The 19,531-nt window shown below is 37.8% G+C and overlaps 2 protein-coding genes across 3 annotated transcripts in view; both read right to left on the reverse strand.

Annotated features, from left to right (window-relative positions):
- crebbpb (CREB binding protein b) overlaps positions 1–2,183 on the reverse strand; it is a 49,827-nt gene extending 47,644 nt beyond the window's left edge. For both annotated transcript variants that reach the window (XM_059561199.1, XM_059561193.1), the window contains exon 1: positions 1,344–2,183. In XM_059561199.1, coding sequence (XP_059417182.1) covers positions 1,344–1,431 — 88 coding nt within the window. In that variant the 5' untranslated portion in view covers positions 1,432–2,183. The remainder of the gene's footprint in view (positions 1–1,343) is intronic.
- A 2,721-nt stretch (positions 2,184–4,904) lies between these two features.
- The window catches only part of LOC132152787 (adenylate cyclase type 9), a 53,509-nt gene continuing 38,882 nt past the window's right edge, over positions 4,905–19,531 (reverse strand). Inside the window, exons 2-10 of the mRNA XM_059561685.1 lie at positions 17,964–18,139; positions 14,716–14,811; positions 14,075–14,304; positions 12,677–12,779; positions 12,213–12,421; positions 9,704–9,863; positions 8,756–8,898; positions 7,523–7,546; positions 4,905–7,386 (exon numbers count right to left, since the gene is read on the reverse strand). Of these exons, the coding sequence (XP_059417668.1) occupies positions 6,096–7,386; positions 7,523–7,546; positions 8,756–8,898; positions 9,704–9,863; positions 12,213–12,421; positions 12,677–12,779; positions 14,075–14,304; positions 14,716–14,811; positions 17,964–18,139 (2,432 nt within the window). The 3' untranslated portion in view covers positions 4,905–6,095. The remainder of the gene's footprint in view (positions 7,387–7,522; positions 7,547–8,755; positions 8,899–9,703; positions 9,864–12,212; positions 12,422–12,676; positions 12,780–14,074; positions 14,305–14,715; positions 14,812–17,963; positions 18,140–19,531) is intronic.

Consider the following 19,531-nt stretch of genomic DNA (forward strand, 5'->3'; position numbering starts at 1 on the left):
TCAGAAGAGCATAAGATAAACATCAGAGTCAGTGTCATTGCATACCACAGGAATATGATCACATTCAGCACTTGAATAGCTTCAAAAGTCACTATCAGTTCGAGTGAGTAAAAAAAAACATTTTTTATAGTAAGAAATGTAAAAATGCCATTCAATGCAAACATTTGTTGCACATATTAAAGTGCACAGATTTGTTGTATATACACTAATTCAACGCATCCCTGCATGCAGACTAAACCTCACATACTGGAAATAAGGTTTTTTGCCGGAACTTAAGGAAAGAGTTACGCGGACAAGATCAATCAGTTTCTGATGGACTGTAAGATTATCACTTATGTCATTCTGACTGACATATTTAACCGATATTTACACTTTACAAATGTCAATTGGTTATCAGTTCTTTAATAGTGGGTCTGCCGATTTAATGCGACCATTTGACAAAAAAATTTTTTTACGAGAACATACTGCAAAATATGCAAACGTAATTATAAATGACAGTTACTCATTCTTAACGTCTTATGAACAACAAGAGCGTTTTATTAATATTTCAATTGTTCATCTAGTTATTATCATAAAAATTATTTGAGATATTTACAAATTATTCTGGATTTCAGAAATAGTTTAGCATTTGTTAGCAGAAAAGTAACATATGACATATAAAGAACATATTTTATGGATATTATCACATTTCAACTTAACCAGTTATTTAATACCAAAACTATTAATATGTGGCACCATTTGACATTTAAACAAAAGCACCCAAAAAATTCTCAATTGGAAAATATGTAAAAAAATATATATTTTTTTTACAGAATTGTGTATATTTTTGGAAAATAAGTAGCATAACCATTAGCTAACTAAATAGATAACTGAAGTAACAAAATCGAAAATTTTACATTTTTACATGCACATATACATATACATATATATAATCTTACTCTAATGTCCATCTAGTCATTATTGTGTAAACATCTTGGTTCTGTATATCAGTTCTCAGAAATGAAACAAAAACTACAGATATCGGTGATAAAAATGAAGCCTGATTAGTCAGTCGCTGGAAGGACCTGGACCTGGTCTGTGATGCACACGCGAGTCTCCTTTCCTTTCCTGCACTGATCGGTTTCTGGCGGGACAGGTGCGAGATCTCTGACGCTGAGACTTACCTGGTTTGTTACAGGACAGGTGAGCTCGCTACCCGAAGCCTGCCTGAGAGACTTCTCGTGAGAGTTTGACCTGGTCTAAAGGGTTTCATACCGCACACCTGAGCGAGCGTGTTATGAAACAGCACACCTGGTCTGTGCGAGCTTCCTCTAGATCTCAGATGTGACAGGTTTGACTCTTACCTGGAGTGTCGGAGGAGGACAGCGCAGGTGAGTTGAGTTTGGGCCGCTTCGCGCTGGAGGGACCCATATCCAGCAGATTATCAGCCATCGTTCGCTCTCGTTTCACAAAAAAAAAAAAACACGTATAAGCAATTAATGCGTCTTCCAAGATCCCGGGAGGAGGGACAAAGCGAAATAAATCAAATCAACCGTCGGGATTTTCTATTATTATTCAGCGATCAGGGGCCAATAATTAACAGATGGGACTCAAACGCGACTCGACAGCGCCCCGCTCCGCCACCGCCATTCACCCCATGATAATCCAACACCCAAAACCCGCATAATTAACCTTAATGATCACCCCGAACCCCGCGGAAATAAATTACATCATCGTTAAAACCGACAAACAAACGACGATGGGAGAAAAAAATCATCAATCCGGGTTCCTTTAGGCGGCTCGGTTCAAAAATGCTATTTTCTGCGAATAAAAATAAAGACCTTCAAGCTCCATGTCCAGCCCGAAGCGAATTATCAGGAAAGCTCGTAAATATAAATGAAAAATGAGAGCTAATAATTATATTTTAATATAGGCGAGTGGCACAGGAGCGCCGCTCGCGCTGAAGGGGGAAATCAGATATACGGGGGTTTTCCAGCCGACCACAAAAACGGCTCCATTACGCTGATATTCGCCACAAAGATCCGCGATTCGGCCCGAAGCTTGTCGTTTCCGTCGCGGGGAAGCTATTTGGGCCGGTTCAGATGGAGCCGGATGCGTTAAAAATAATATAATGCTCTCCCGAAATCCTGACGCTCATCCGCGACAAGATGGCGGCTGTTGATTCCTTCGATACAAAAAGTTTTTTTTTCTTTTCCAGCTAGACTGTGGATGGGGAGGGGCTGCGCGGTCACGCCCCTTACGCAAGCGCGTACGTCACGCGGTCGTAGCCGAAACAGCCGCTAGGGGGCGTGGTTTACATGTAAATGGCGTAGATGTAGTATTCAGCCGGGGTCCCCTTACAAAAGTGTACCCTGGTAACAAATACCACAGTTAACGCATCTCTTTATTAAAATTAAATGAAAAACATTGTTTGAAAGAGACCTATACTTGGATTTTTCAGTGTAGTGCTGCAGTTAAACTGCAATTAAACTACCATGTACATTAACCATGTAACTTTTGTAAATACAGCTGTGTGTAGGCTATACCAAAGATCTGCTTAATAATAATAAAAGGAATAGTTCATTCCAAAATTAAACTTAGGGTGTGGTAGCGTGTGCAGGATGTTGCTACTGTGAACAGGCATTGCAATTTTCAGCTTCATTACAAATCACCAGACAGAACGCAGACTTCAACACTGTATTATTGGCTTTCCCTTTTCATCTATTAGCTTTGATGTAACAGTATGGCACATGCATTGATATAAATAATACAAAAATGAATTATGTGTTACATTAAGCAATGCATATGTACAAACACAGGAAAGAAACAGAGAGAGAGAGAGAGAGAACATTTACAAATGAATACAGATTGAGTTTATAAATGAAGAAACCGAGAGAAACTCAAAATCATACATTCTTGAATAAATATACTCTTTGCCAAGACATCCCAGTGTGTGATACTTCTTAAAACACACATTTGTGTGTCAAATTTTACTTACATTTCTTACATCAAATTGCTTGAAATCATCAATTGGGCCAACTTAAGTGATCGTAAATAAAATGAATTGTTATACATTAGTTCAGCCCTTTCATTCGCCCTAAATGTGTTTTCCTCACAATAAAGTCTCACACAGAAATAATGTAATGGAAAGTTCATAAGGAGCACATTTCCATAAACATAACAGATGAAAAACACAAATGTGCTTCGTCAAGCTAAGTTCAAGCAGCAGTTCGGAGGCTGAAGCATAATGCTTATTTAGTTGGATCCAGTTTTATATTGCTCTACTTTTCTGAAACAGAGGAGCCCATAAGGGTTGTGTGCTCGTTCCCCATCCAGACAGCAAGGGCACTTTTATTATTAAGCAAAAGTTGTGCCCTATAAAATATATTATAAATACATGGATTGCTATGCTTGGTGTCACCAAAAACACAACTGAACAGCATCAAAATCAGCACAGAATAAAAATGGCGTAAAATGACAATATTCATCCTGTACATTTTTAAATGAAGAGCAGTTCACATTCAGAAGGAATATACAGTGAAAATTGACACGTCAAGCTAATCGTTAAGAAAAGGCACAGCGCTAAAGATCACGTTGAATCTGAAGACATTTATCATACACAAGAATTTTGTTCATGAAAATGAATCGATAAACAAGATGATGTCATTTGACCAATCAATGCATTGTAAATGAGTAAAAGGCACTAATATATACAACGAGAAATACAGAAAAATCAATCACCCTTTATAACAATTCCCTTTTAAATGTACAGGTTCTTGGCAGATTGCTAATTCACAGCAATGTCAAGAAAAGTCATACATTTCACATTTTCTCATATTCCCATTAATATCACCACTGCATGACAAATCAATAGCAAATCTTTGAGCACACAACCCTTTTAAACTAATACAGGTCACCCATCATAAAGCCAAGATGTAAGGGAAAAGGCAAATACACTAAACTGCTATCAAAATGTAAAACATCAATTTTTAACTCATTAGACGATCATAAAATGTATGTAGTATCGGTGCAGATTAAGTTACTCACAAAGCTCAATGTTAAAAAGATTACAATCTACTTCCTTTTGCTAATATCCCTTACAATAATTTACCCTTTATTATTGCACATCGAAAGACGAGCAGGCAGAGTCAAGGCTATGGTCTAATCTATTCTAATATTCACATGAGTCTGTACATTTGACTGGGTGGGTACATATATGATACCTAGATTATTGTCAGTTCTTGAAATGTTATGCCACTATGGTGACTTAATTGGCAACATAATTTTGTCTCTTTAGATTTGAGTACAGTTAAAGTTTTATTTTTTCACATTTGAACTAATTGAATTAACTTTTAACACTCAAGATGCCAGTGCACAATAATTAAAATCAAAGCTGGCATGAAATGGCACGCTCATACTCTCATATGACGTAATTGTAAGTGATGCATTATATATTCCATGAGAAAAATAAAGCAGGATAGGATTCAAGGGATTGATTCGACCAGGGGGCCAAGCGGGCCGCATTTAAACCACATATAATGCAAAGGGCCACAAATTACAATTTGCATCATAAGACAACATTGCAGTTTTACTGATTTAGAAATGCAGTTTATCCCATATCTAAGATTTGCTTGATTAAATACATTAGTCTTCTGCAAAATTTCTGTTGAGTACCTCAGTATTAGATGGTGGAAGTAGATGATACCAGCTTTTTTTTCCCCATTTTTTGAGGATTTTTGACCAGAGTATGTCCAAACATTTCTATCTATTATTAGGCCTACTTACTATTATTGCCATTATCAGTTTAATATTGAATTGCTGCACTACCAACAACAGTAGCCTAAAACAATGTTATTTAGCTACTAATTACCATTATTTTCCATGCCTGCACAGCCAAAAAACTATTTCAGAGGCAGCACAAGTAAAATATTTGATGAAAGATTAGACATTTTTGCTTTTACAACAACGTGCACTAATGAATCATAAGACTAGGAATGCTTTAAGGAGACTAAATGGGGTCAGTGTTGATTTTATGTTGACTTGTAAACAAACTGCCTACATCTTAAAACTGACTGCCCATGTTTATATTTTATGTAAAATTCTGTGTTAAGTCTGAAAGTCACAGTAGCTAATGCATGAATGCATTTTTGTCCTTTGAGACTGTGATCTTATTAGCATTAAGGCAAACTTGCACATCATCTTAGAACTTTCATCTGAAATTCAGATGTTGGTCAGCCAATCAAGCATTTAGCTGCAGAATGAAGAACAATAGGTAAAATCATGGAAAAGAGACGGAAAGGCAATAATAGGACACTATGGAATACATGCATCAAGATAAAGCACTGTAGAAATGTTAGATATTGTTAACTGTAGGTGATTTTAGCCCATAACTTGCTCTACAGTTCACTTATACTTCTTCACAGACACTTTTGGCCATGCACCATTCAATGCGATGGTTTTTTCTTGGGTATTTTTAAAACAGCAATCATCGCAATACAGAGTTTTGCTTTGTAAAACTTTTTTGAATACTGACTGATGAACGTCCAACTGAGGGAACTTAAATTACCTACAAATATTCCAAAATATCTCAAATACTTTCACAAAAATTAAAGCGCTTTCTAACATCAAATTTACGTGCTAAACCTTTTGATCTTCATCAGCGAAAGAATTTGATTAAGAAACCTTTTTGAAAAATGCCTCCTACATATTGTTATCATCCTAAAGGCACTTCATTAAAAGAAAACCAGTCACGAAAGGCAGACAGTAGTAGAAGGTAGAGGAGAATAATATTCAAATTAGCGGAAATAACTGCGGTCTATTTAAAGATGGGACTTCAGGACTGTGCCATCCAAATGCATCTCCTCTGCATTTCCTATCCCATGTAGAAATGGTTCTTGTGGCTCCTTTGAGTTTTTACGTTCCAGCACCGCCGTCCAGATGTGAAAGTATCTTCTGGTTCGGCTAGCGCTATAAACACTTCAAGGTTGTGTGCTTAAACTTTCCACATAAACGGACACAAATCTACGCTAGCATACATCCCTAAACTCGCCTATCCCGACAAACTCAATGGAGAGCCTGGGTTTAAAGGGTTAATACCAACAGCGACCTGTTTCAAGTCAAAGGTTTGTAATTTCACCCATGTACGCAATTTCTCCCTCCATTTTTGCAACAACCTCTGCAATATCTGCTCGGACAGGAGGAGAGGTCAAAGTCGGAGCTGGTTTACTGAAAACCATTGGACTTGCGCTCAAGCTAGTTTCTGGTATGCAAATCAGACCAACAGCAGATGCAGATCGTTGAGTCTTCGAAGTACCATTGCTTCCAGTCTTCTCGGGAAAGTCTCTACCAGCAAATCCCTGTCCGGTGAGTCCTGAGCTCACAGAAAACGATGCACCTACTCTACTAGTACTCGGCGCTGGGACCATATTGGCGATTTCATCGGTGGGCGAGCGTCCGATGCTGCCATCCACCTGCGCTCGGATTTCCGGAGAGACCGAGAGCTGGTATTGAGGTACTGGTCCGCGGTCTGAGCTCTTCGGGTAAAGGTAGGTCTTCATTTGACCCTTGCCCTTCACGTTGACAGTACCGCGGTAGTCGAACTCATAGTCCATTCCACTGAGCACGCAGTAGCTTTCCTCGCTAACCTGAACGCGACACTCCACGCCAGTCGTGTCCATCCGGCTTGCGATGTTCACCGTGTCACCCCAGATGTCGTAGAGTAGCTTTGTGGTACCGATGACTCCGGCGGTAAGAGGTCCGTGGTTGAACCCGATTCGCAACTTGAACTTAAAGCCAAGCATGTTTTTATTAAAATCGTCCACCACGCGCATCATTTCCAAAGAAAATTCGAAGAGGGCTCGCAGGTGGGCGTGAGGATGGGCTTGATCACTACACTGTTGCGTATTGAGCCCTGACGCCGCCATGTAGGAGGCGCCAATCGTCTTGATCTTCTCGATGTTGGAAAAGTCGGATTTACGCAAGAGTTCATCGAAGTCTCCGATAAGTTCGTTCAGGACACGGTAGCACTCTTTCCCGCCTTCGTAGCTCTCCTCGTAGAACTCGCTGAAGTTGACGATGCTGGCGAAGATGACGCCCACGTTGTCATGGTTCTTCGAGTAGCTCTGGGTCACCTTCAGCTGCTCGGCCACATGGATGGGGATGATGTTGCGCAGGAGCCAGTCGGCCTGGTCCCGCATGTTTTGGATCTTGATGCGGTGCTGGTCTGCTTCCACATTACCATGGTAGTGTAGACGGTAACTCACCTCGAACTCACGGTTTAGGAACCAAACGAGGAGAAGCAATAGGAAGAAGGCTACCAAAGCTTCCGGGCCGAGCAGGTCCTGTGGTCGGGTTGGATCTTCTGCAGTGGATTGGACGTCATTAAAGCTGCTGTTGAACTCACTGGATCTGGTGGATACAGAGGAAGACAGTTGCTGAAACAAAAATGAAAACTCTAGGTTGAGAGTTTTTTAGTGGTATGCTAGTATAAAATCAATCCACTTAAATGTGAAACAATAAGTAGTATCTGTAGTCTTAAACTTACCTCAAAAATAAACGTTCCCAAGTGCTTTAAGAAAAAAGACAGTGAAAAGTTAGATTTGGATTAGTTTTAGCATTATATAACTAATTTATGAAAGTCCAATAAAAGCATTGCAATTCATAAACTTGGGATAAATAAAAAAATGTATCAGCAAGGATGCATTAAATTGATAGAAAGTGACAATTAAGACATTTATAATGTTACAAACCATGCCTATTTCAAATAAACAGTTTTTTCGAACTGTCTATTCATCAAATAATACTGAAAATGATCATATCACAATGATTTCTGAAAGATCATGTGACACTGAAGACTGGAGAAGTGACACTGAAAATTCAGCTTTGATCACAGGAATAAATTATCTTTTCAAATATATTTAAAAAGAAAACAGGTATTTTAAAATTCACAACATTTCTGTTTTACTGTATTTTTTATCAAATAAATGCAGCTTTGTTAAGCAGATGAGATGCAAATAAATTAATGGAAACATCAAAAAATCTTACTGACCTAAACTTTTGAATGGTGGTACACATAAAGAAACAAACAAATAAAAGAAAAACTTTTTAACAAGTAATTTAAATGCCTTTATTATGGAAACTTTGACTTTTTCATCTCACAATTCTGACCTTTTTTCACAATTGTGTGACATAAGCTAAAATTACAACAACAAAACAAATTCAGAATTGTGAGACTTAAACTCAAAATTCTTAAAAATAATGTTGCAACTGAGAAATAAAGAATTGCAAGCTATCTATTATGACTTTACTTCTTTCAATTGCGATGTAAGTCAGAATTGCAAGATATAAAATTATCATTTTTACCCTCAGAACTGGAATTTATAAATCACATTTGCACATTTATATCTCAGAATTATGACTGTATTTCTCACAACTGTGCATTTTTATTTTACAATTCGGAGAAAAAAGTCAGAATTGTGAGGAAAAAAAGCCACTATTATTATACATTATTGGTTTCGGTGGTGGCTTTTCCCATACTTGTTTTCCAGTTAAAATATCTAAAAATCTTGTCTTTTGTACTTTTTTGAAATAAAGAAAAAGAAAAACTGCATTAAGTCAAAATATATTCTCATTTTCTCTAGAAAAGTCTAATGCAGCTTTGTTTCTCAAGTAAATGGATTTCTAAATATGGAACTCAGAAAGTTGACAAAAAAAAAAAAAACGTTTACTGTGTGCAAAAGTTTTATATATACATTGTGCATTGTATGATTGTTTAAACCTGCAAGGGGGGCTCCAGAGCACACTGAGAAAGGTGAGTCCCGCAAGCGTCGCCAGGCTTGAACGCATCCAGAAACTGAGCTGGCAGAAATTGCTGTACTGGATGATGGCAATTATGACAGCACAGCAGGTGAACATGGTGAACTGGGGAAAAGAATGACATGAATTAAACACGCTCATGCTCCGAGCGGATTATCTGCAGGATTGCACTTCACAGAAATATGTACTTCCCTGACACAAACAGCATCAAATTGCTTCAATTACTGCATCTTTGCCACCCAGAGGTCACCAGACACATCATACCATACATTACTGCACACTTAACGGCATTTAGCCCAGCATGCACCTGTAATGTGTTGTGTATGTGTCTTTTACTGCATATAAAACGATTTCTTGTGTTTTAACAATAAATGCTTTCTATTTACAGCTGTTTTAGAGTGCTTTTGAAGAAAATCTACACAATAAGGACCAAGAAACTTTCCAAGCAGGAGACAAGGAACCTCATTTATTAAACTCATACGTGACCCTGGAACACAAAACCAGTCATAAATATAGCAATAGCCAACAATACATTATCAGTTTTTCTTTTGTCAAAAATCATTAGGACATTAAGTAAAGATCATGGTCCATGAAGATATTTTGCAAATCTCCAACCATAAATATATCCAAATTCTTTTTTTTATTAGTAATATGCATTGCTAAGAATTTCATTTGGACAACGTTAAAGGCATTTTTCTCACTGTTTAGATTTTTTTGCACCCTCAGATTCCAGATTTTCAAATAGTTGTATCTCATCCAAATATGGTCATATCATAACAGACCCTACGTCAGTGGAAAGCTTATTTATTCAGAAATGTTTTATTTATTTATTCAAATACGTAAAACAAATGCATCTTTTTTATTTTGACACGTGAAAAACCCTTCACAATATCTTTGCTGCAGTGTTTACCTGTATGGAGTCATGCATATTGCAGGTGATATGAGAAAACACAGCCACGGCGGGTAAAGACACCAGCACTGCTCCGATCATGTGACGGGGAACCCAGCCGGAAATGGCCCAGAGGAGGGTCCTGGTGCAGTTCAGCACTCTGTCCAGGTAAAAGGCTCGCCTGTAAAGTAGACAATGAGATTCAGGACTATACAGAAACAGCTATATGTGCTTTGTGTATAGTGCATTATGCTGCTATTGCCTGATTCCTGTTTTAAGACTGAGGTAATAACCTATTTTGAACAACAAAACATCCCAATAACATACTGGAATATGAGTTAAAAGTGTTAAAACTTCCATAATTTAAGCCAGCTGTTTCCTTGCTCTTTAGGGACCTTAGTTATAGATGTCATATTTACTTTAATGTGATCTAGGTTTATTATATTTAACTAAAACTAGAATAAAATAAAACACAATAATATAATTTGAAATAAAATAAAGCATTAACTATAGTTAAAAAATGTAATAATATTATATTATAATAATGTAACATAATATTTTATAAATTTTTTCAGCTAGTTGCCAAAGCAACATTTCTCTCTTTAATTTAGTTTTACTTGATGTGCTAAAATAACCCAAATAAAACTGGAAATTAAATTAATAGACATATATAAACATCGCAAAAATATACTAAAAATGACAAAAACACAGAACAAGATGTCCTAAACGTCTAGAATACAATGAAAATTTTATGATACTAAAGTAAAACTGATTTGAACAAAAACATGGAAGGCAAAGTATCTATTCAGTTCCATCAGGCAGACAATGGAAGACTAAAAATATTGACATTGACATTTTTATCAGACAGTAAAATCAAATTTCCCAACAATTTCCAAGACAGTAAAACATTTATCTGCATTTAACCAAATTGCAAAGAGAAATGTTGTTAAAAACCACTGCCATTATTTTCCTGCCTTTAAAGGTATAGTTCATCTGAAAATGAAAATCGTGTCATCATTTACTGACCCTCATGTCGCTCCAAGACTATATGTAAGAAAATGCTGCTAGCCAGACATATCTGGTTCCCACTGACATGCATTTTATTTTTAGTCAATGCAATAAAAAGTCAATGGGAACTGAGACTTTTTTTTCTTCAAAACATCTGGAACAAATGAGGGTGAGTAAATGATGACAGAATTTTCATTTTGGGTTGAATGATCTTTTTAAAGTCACTGCATGCAAATGAAACACATTTAAATTTGTAATTTTAGCTACAAAGGATTCTGGAGCTTTTGAATATGAAACAAACATCTGTATCAGCCTGGAACAGATCCAGACGCCTGCTGGTTGAAAAAGAGGTGAAATTAGTAATTCCTCTCCATTATTTAACACATGCATCTTTCTTTGAGATTTTTGTATTATTATTATTTTTAGCTCAGCCCCATTCTGTTATAGTAGTAGTATGCAGAATATGAATTTATCTCAAGAGGCCTGAAATTCCTGTTGAAAACATTCAGATCATAAACAGCAGAGACATTTCTGACAAGCATTACAACGATAATGCAATTTCATCGGTTGAATATTTAAAGCAAGCAAACCCCTTTTTCAGCTCTTTTGGCCTCATCTACACAGGCAGGTTTTAAAAAGGCATAGTTCACTCAAAAATGAATCATTTATTCACCATCATTCTTAATTTTCTACAAATATAACATGACATGTTGCACCATTTTGATTATTCATTAGGGGTCTTAGAGTTAACTAAAACTAAAACCATAAAACATGGTTATGAAACATTTAATATACATTAACTGAAATGAACTTAAAATTCATTCAACATTTTAAATTTTTGTTTAGTTTAAAATGAAGTACTTAAACAATCAAAAGTAAATGAACTACAGTACAACTAAATGAAAATGATTTACAAAATATATAGACAATAACTAAAACTATTAATAAACATTAATAAAATATACACATACATCCGAAAATGAAATCATTTATTCAACCTAATGTCATTCTAAAACTATAAAATGTATTTTGTTCAAACCTAGCATGGCGTGTTGCAACATATTTGATTATATGCCAGGGTTATTATAGTGTATAAAACCATAAAATAAATACTTGAAATAAAATAAACATTAACTGAAAAAACATTTTTTTAGTTACTAAAGCAACAAAAAATACATAAATTAAAAATAATTTATATATATATAAAAAAAAAAATCAAAAACACAGAACAAAATTAATAACTATTTAACTAAAAGTAAAGTGAAAACAGAAAATATAAAAATAAAACAATTCAAAATAGGAATAAAAACTATAATATGGCCTTTTTGCCAGGTGTTTTCTTTTTTTTGTTGTTGTTGTTTTTTTTGTTGCAGCTTTGCCAAATCCATTCACTGTCAATTTTCAGGAAACAAAAAACAGTTAGGACATACTGAAAATGTGCTCTTTAACATTGCATGAAAACCAATCGTACAGGTTTTGAACAGCATGAGGGTGAACAAATGATCGTAATCTTTACACTCACCGTACTGCCAGCACTAGGGCCAAACATTCAAGCACAGCTGCAACTGCGGCCACTATGAGGGCCGGTGTGGGCAGGGGCTGCTGGGTAACCAGCGGTCGCAGGAGGCAGGCCACAGAGAGAGCCAGCAGAACACAACAGCACAGCAGCATGTCTAGAAAAGAGCTGAACGTTGGACTGGCAAACGTCTGGACAGGAGCCTGTGTCTTAACCTGACAACAATCAGAAAGAAAACAACAGAATTACTGATCAAATCAAGAACTCTGATTTGAAAAATACTGCCAGTATAAATATGTACTGGTTAGCATTTCAAACGGTAGACCACCAGAGAGCAGTACAGACTCATGATGATTTTTCTTACTGACCAGCAAATCACACAGACCGCTACTGAGTTAAAACCAGTTATAAACATCGTGACAGAGTGAAAACAAATTAAAAGCGACAGATAAATGGAAGGAACATCATACTTCATCCTGGTAGCTGGTTCTGTAAGCAGACTCCAGGGATTTGTCTATGAAAGTGTGGCTCAACTTGTTGATGGGCGGTCTGAAGAAGTAATCTTTCATCAGACTGCAAGGTCGAAGCACAGAAAACAAGATTAGATTGTGAAGGAAATTCACTAAGAATCCCATGCGTCCGTTGTTTATATGCATGCAGAACGTTTGCACTGAAGGCAGCTTTGTGGTGAAAAAAAAATAAAAGAAAGAAAATGTCCGTTTTTAAATGCTCACTGAGCTGAGCTATATCAGCACATATAGCTTTATACACACAGTGCAGCACCTTTTATGGGTGAATCACACAAAACATATCCAAATGACACTTTAACCCTAAAAAATAAACTATTTTCACAAAGAAAATGTAGCTTAAATGAAATCTTTAATTTTACTCATGCTCTGGCCATCCAAGTTGTAAAAGACTTTTTTTGTTTGTTTGACTTTTTTGTTTGTTCACTGAAACCGATTTGGAGGAATGTAGTTTTACATCACTTGTTCATCAACGCATCCTCTGCAGTGAATGGGTGCCGTCAGAATGAGAGTCTGATAAAAACATCAATCAGTTAATGTCTTGTGAAGCGAAAAGCTCCCTCATTAAGATGATTTTAACCTCAAATCATTGCTTCTGGCTAAGATTCCTCTATCACTAATATTGTCTGAATCAGGAGAGAAGTAAGCACTAATCAAGCACCGTTTACAAGCAAAAACTGTCCAAAACATTGCTAAATAATTATGGTGTTGAATTTTGATGCAAGAGGACAACAGGAGGTATACTTTTTCACTGGACGAAGCGCTTTTATGGACAATTATTGTGGTACAGAAGCGACCCTGTAAAGTTGAAGTTAAAATGCCTTATTGATGAACTTCACAAGTCATTAACTGATGGCCTGGAGTGGTGTGGATTATTGTGATGTTTTTATCAGCTGTTTGGACTTCATTCTGACGGCACCCATTCACTGCAGAAGATCCTTAGGTAAGCAAAACATGTAATACATTTTTTTTTGTCTTATGAACATGCATCACGTCACAAGATGTTAACTAGAGAGGTGTGGATTAATTGTGGATTATTGTGAGGCTTTTATCAGCTGTTCGGACCCATTCTGATGGCACCCATTCACTGCAGAGGTATCATTGGTGAGCAAGTGAGGCAACTATTTAGTACAATGATAGCGTTTACAGAGGAAGACAAGAAAAATGGACGGTCACGGACGCAGGACACATAAAGTACATCATAGCACACTTTATCAAAGTGCATCAAGTGTCCCTCTGGGAACAGCATGACCTCCGCTGGCGGCCGTTAAACAATACCATTCCATCTTGGCAGACATTTTTGTCCCAGCGGGCCCTGTCATCACCGCTGTCATTTCCTACCTGTCCTCCTTTATCACGTCCACGAAGTGAGCGTCGCTCCTCTCGCGGAAGTTTTTGGAGCGCAGTGGGATGAGGGCGGAGTGGTCCATGGTTCCCATGCTGCCTCCGGGCCACTTCTTCTCCTTTTCCTGCAGCATCTCGCACAGAGAGGTCTGGCTGTGTGTCAGCGGCTGCTCCAGATGAGGGCTTAACAGGCCATTAAGGGTCTTTGGACTCCTGCCAGGCGGTCCCTGAAGAAGATTCAGATGGAAGAGACAAACAATGAGAGAATTGCAGCACAATTGGTGAAGCTTAGGGACCGAGACCACTTGACGTTTGCTAAAATGTGCAGCATACAACCTCAGCAAACAGCATGCAATACGCCAAAGCATAGTGGCTTAAAACTTCCATTTCCAATGTGATGAATGAACAGAAAAAATTTGATTTTTAATGTCATTCCACATTTATTTGTACAGTGCTTTTCACCATGTCTATAATTTCCGAGCTGCTTTACAGGAATTGCATGGATAGACTTGTAATGAAAGCACTGTTCTATCTAGCAGGAAATTTGCATTAAATAATGCATTAAGGGAAAAAAAAGCTTACTTTTTTTATATATATTTTCTCATTCTACTCACCGAGATCAGGTATAAGACACTCACCTTGCTTTTGACGGTTTTGTGATCAGGACCTGAGCAGCTGTTTTTGTGAACCGCCCCGTTTTCAGAAGCTAATGTACCACACGAGGGACAGGCCAACTGAAGGAAGAGAAGTAGAAAATCATCAAATGGAATTACGTGCAGCAGAGAGAACAAGAGCCGAACACTTCCCTTACTGTTTTAATTCAATAAAAATTAAGCTAGGAGCAATACTCCACATGGAAAGATCAGTGAGGCTGTACTTTGTTCGCAATGTTAGTGTGCTTAGTTTTATTAGTGCATTGCTAGGTGGCTTCTAGGAGCTTAAGTCTAAGAATGTTTTGTTTTGAGTTCCAATTAAAGGGTTCTTTCACCCAATTTACTCAACCTAAACTTCTTCCAAACCTTTGTGAGTTTCCTTCTTCTGCTGAACATAAAATAAGATATTTTGTAGAATGCTGGTAACCAAAAAGTTGATGGTTGCCATTGAATTTAATATAATGAAAGAAAAAAGAAATACTATGGAAATCACTGGGGACCAGCAAGTGTTTGGTTACCAACTTTCTTCACACATAAGAAAGAATTTTTTTTTTTTTGTGCTAACGTTTTGAGGATGGCCATCCGAAATGTAAATTAGATTGTTTCTTCATTTCTTAGTTTATAGAAACATATTTGGAGAAATTCACCAAAGGATCTTTTCTGCAGTGAATGGGTGCCGTCAGAAAGAGTGTCTAAACAGCTGATAAAAATATCACAATAATCCACAAGTAACCCACACCAATCCAGTCCATCAGTTAATGTCTTGCGAAGAGAAACTGTGTGTTTGTAAGAAACAAATCCATCGTTAATTTTTAAACTTCAAACTGTTGCTTCTGGCCAAATATGAGCCTATACTCCATAATAATGTTTCCTCCAGTGAAAAGTTCATCTCCTGTTGTCCTCTCTCATCAAAATCCACTGACATATTTGTTAGAACGGTTTTGTACTGTTTTCACTTGTAGACGGTGCTTGATCTGTGAATCTTTCTCGCCTGATTTAGAGGAGGTTTTTTTTTCACAGGATAAAGCAATATTATGGATAGAGGACTCATATTTTAGCTGGAAGCAAGTTAAAATGATGGATTTGTTTCTTACAGACATGCAGCTTCTCGCCTCACAAGACATTAACAGATGGACTGGAGTGGTGTGGTTACTTGTGGATTATTGTGATGTTTTTATCAGCTGTTTGGACTCTCATTCTGACGGCACCCATTCACTGCAGAGGATCCATTGGTGAGCAAGTGATGTAATGCTACATTTATTCAAATCAGTTCTGATGGAGAAACAAAATCACCCTGATGGTAAGTACATTTCCAGGAATTTTTTTTATTTCTGGGTCAACTATTCCTTTATCATCTGGAAGAAAGCTTGTTCATAATGTAGCGATAACCTTTCCAGAATGTTAGCCAAAGTTAGTTGGGATGAAAGTGTTTTTTGACTTCTTGCTTAAGGGTTTGTTCAAATCTCAGCAGTAGTGATGCCAGATTTAGCAAGTAGCTCTTAAATGTGTTGCATCTTCCTTTTAACATTTGCCGTTTCAATATGCAAGGGATTAAAAAACAGCAGTATTTGGCCTTAGAGATGAATATTTACTACAGACAGAGACAGACAGACTCTCGCCTTGCACAGGAGGAGCGAGCAGTGGTTTCAGCTGCACTCCCTTATCTTATTTTCCGCTATCGCTTCTAATCCAAGGTCCCATCAGTATTAAAGTGCAATGACAAGAGTATCTTTTGCAAAGGCTGCTGGGTAATGTGGCGTCCTCTGAAAGGTTGACTGGATGAATGCATCGGGCATTCAACTGATCGATCAGATTTAAGAGGAGAGGTGGATGCATTGCACACGGCACATCGTGATCTCACAGGTCTGCTCTGGCCACGCTCACTTATTGATGTGCTCGTTGTGATCCCTCACGGCCTTCAGCCAATCACTGCAGTGTTTCACACAATGCATCAGCAGGGTGTGTGTTTTCAGCACAGTCTTTTCATCAGTAAATGGAATAATGCTGTTCAGAGAACATGTTGAGAGAAAGCAGCATGCACAGAGACAGATTGTGCATTAACAAAGAAAAACCCAATACAACAGCTGACACGCCGACTGCTTGTATTCATTATATTAATATATTCAGAAAATAATTTTTTTTGTGAATATTAACTGATGACATTCATTGACTAAAAACATCTCATTAGTTCCTTATGACGTAATTATGTATTATGTGATTATATATATATACATACACACACACACACACACACACACACACACACACACACACACACACACACACACACATATAGTGACAACAAATGTCAAATTCCATGCTAAATTACTTAAAAATAAATACAAATATAAAAAATATTAAAATAAGACCTAAACAATACATTTATTATTATTATATATATTTTTTTAAGTATACAGTTTCAGAAAACCCAGATATATGAGGGAATTAAAAGTTCTATTTGTATTTCTAAACCTGAACCAGTCATGGACAATAATTAAATCTGAAAAAGTCATGGAAATGTGATGGTGAGAATACATTTTTGTAGTTAGTCAAGCTCTAAAATATTTTATTGAGTAGAAATGGCTGATTTTAAAACAACAACAACAAAAAAGTCACAAATGTATTTTATTTTATTACTTTATATTGGTTTTAAATTGTATACTTTAATTTTATAATTTAATTTTTATTTTAGAATTCTATATTTTATTTTAACAAATTTTGCATCACGATATATGATATATTAAATTGTAAAAATTAAATTAATAATAATTAATTTTAATAATATAGAATTTATAATGATAACACATCAAAATATCATATTATATATTACATTGTTAATTGTAAATATTAATATAATGAATTAAAAAAATATATATAATAATAAGAAGAAGAACTATTGATAATGTATAATTTATAATTATAGCACATCAATAATAATGAGTAATAATTATAATAATTAATTTATATTTACAGAAATAAAATTAAACAATTTTATTATTTTTATATAATGGCACTCCAAGTTTCTGTAAATAAAAATAAATAAGCATCTTTGTCATTATGGCAGAAGTACCAGAAACATCTTTGACCCCAGTGTTAAATATTTTCTTTGACAGTGGTCTCAAAAAGTTGAGAACTGCTGCACGAAATCAGTAATCTGTGATGTGATAACAAGGTTGCACATTAAAACGCCACTTTTAATAATGCAGGATAAAGGATTTTGGCGTGGGACTGACCTTAGCTCTGTCTGGGGCAGGGGTCAGAGCGCAGGCCGAGGATGTGATGTCAGGGCTGTGGCTGAAGGACGAGGCGCTGAGAGACTTTCTGAGCTCAGGAGCCACCAGAGCAGATGGAGGGCAGCTCCACTGGGCCAGCTTCACCTTCCTCCCGGATATCAGATACGTCTTAAGACCTGTTGAGGAGACACACACACACACACACACACACACACACACACACACATACACACACACACACACACAGTGACCATCCAGTCCCAGCACTGTTTGTCCCGATGATGCAAACGGGGGAGGACAGAAAGCCTGCACAACAATAGGTCTTGGAACAACGGTCGGTACCTTAGGGACGTATCCCTGCTTAGGGTAGAGAAATGCTTTGACCATCCCAGGTGCAAATTCAAGGCAGGTGGGAGAAACCGAGAGAGCCTGAAGGTCTCCGACTCTTTTTAGGGACGAAATAGCAAGGAGAAAAGTAGTCTTAAACAAAAGAAACTTCTCAGAGACAGAATCTAGGGGTTCAAAAGGAGCCCCAGATAGGCCTTCTAAAACTATAGCCAGGTCCCAGGCCGGCACTCTAGTACGAGTTGCAGGTCTCAGCCTCAAGGTGCCACGAAGGAAACGAGAGATAAGAGGGTCACGACCCAGAGATGCACCACCCACTGGGGCGTGGAAAACCGAAATGGCCGCCACGTAAACTTTTAAGGTGGATGGACATAGACCAGAAGTGAAGCGGTCTTGTAAAAACTCAAGAACTGAGCCAACAGAGCAGTGGACGGGGTCACACTGATGTTGGTAACACCAAGAAGAAAAAACATTCCATTTGAGTCTATAAAGTTTCCTCGTAGCTGGAGCTCTGGAGCTAAGAATGGTCTCCACAACCTCAGTTGAGAGACCACTCTCTATGAGTTGCGCCCCCTCAGAGGCCACACCCAAAGCTTCCAAATCTCTGGCCGGGGGTGAAATATAGTGCCCCTGGCCTGAGATAGAAGGTCTTTCCTGATCAGGATCTCCAAGGGAGGACCGTCGAGGAGATGAATCAGGTCCGCAAACCAGATTCGACGCTGCCAGTGTGGAGCTACGAGAAGTAGACTTACTCCGTCCTGGCGGACTCTCTCCAGAACTCCTGGGAGCAGAGCAACAGGGGGAAAGGCGTACAGACGTAGCCCCATCCACATCTGTACCATAGCGTCCAACCACAGGGGGGCTGGATGAGTAAGGGAGAACCATAGTGGACAGTGCGTCGTGTACTGAGACGCAAACAGATCCACTTCTGCTTGGCCATAAGATTCCCATATGAGCTCCACCACCTCGGGGTGAAGCCTCCATTCCCCTGACCTCAGCACCTGCCTCGACAGGGTGTCTGCTCCAATATTCTGAGTCCCTGGTATATACATTGCCCTCAGAGAGCGTAATTTCCCCAGGGACCACAGGAGGATCTGGTGCGCTAATTTGCAGAGTGGGCGCGAGTGCAGACCCCCTGACGGTTGATGTAAGAGACCACTGATGTATTGTCTGTGCGGACCAGCACATGATGGTCCCTCAGGTCTGGCAGGAAGTGCCTCAAC

Source organism: Carassius carassius, chromosome 1 (assembly GCF_963082965.1).
Source record: "Carassius carassius chromosome 1, fCarCar2.1, whole genome shotgun sequence".
In the NCBI taxonomy this organism is placed as follows: Eukaryota; Metazoa; Chordata; class Actinopteri; order Cypriniformes; family Cyprinidae; genus Carassius; species Carassius carassius.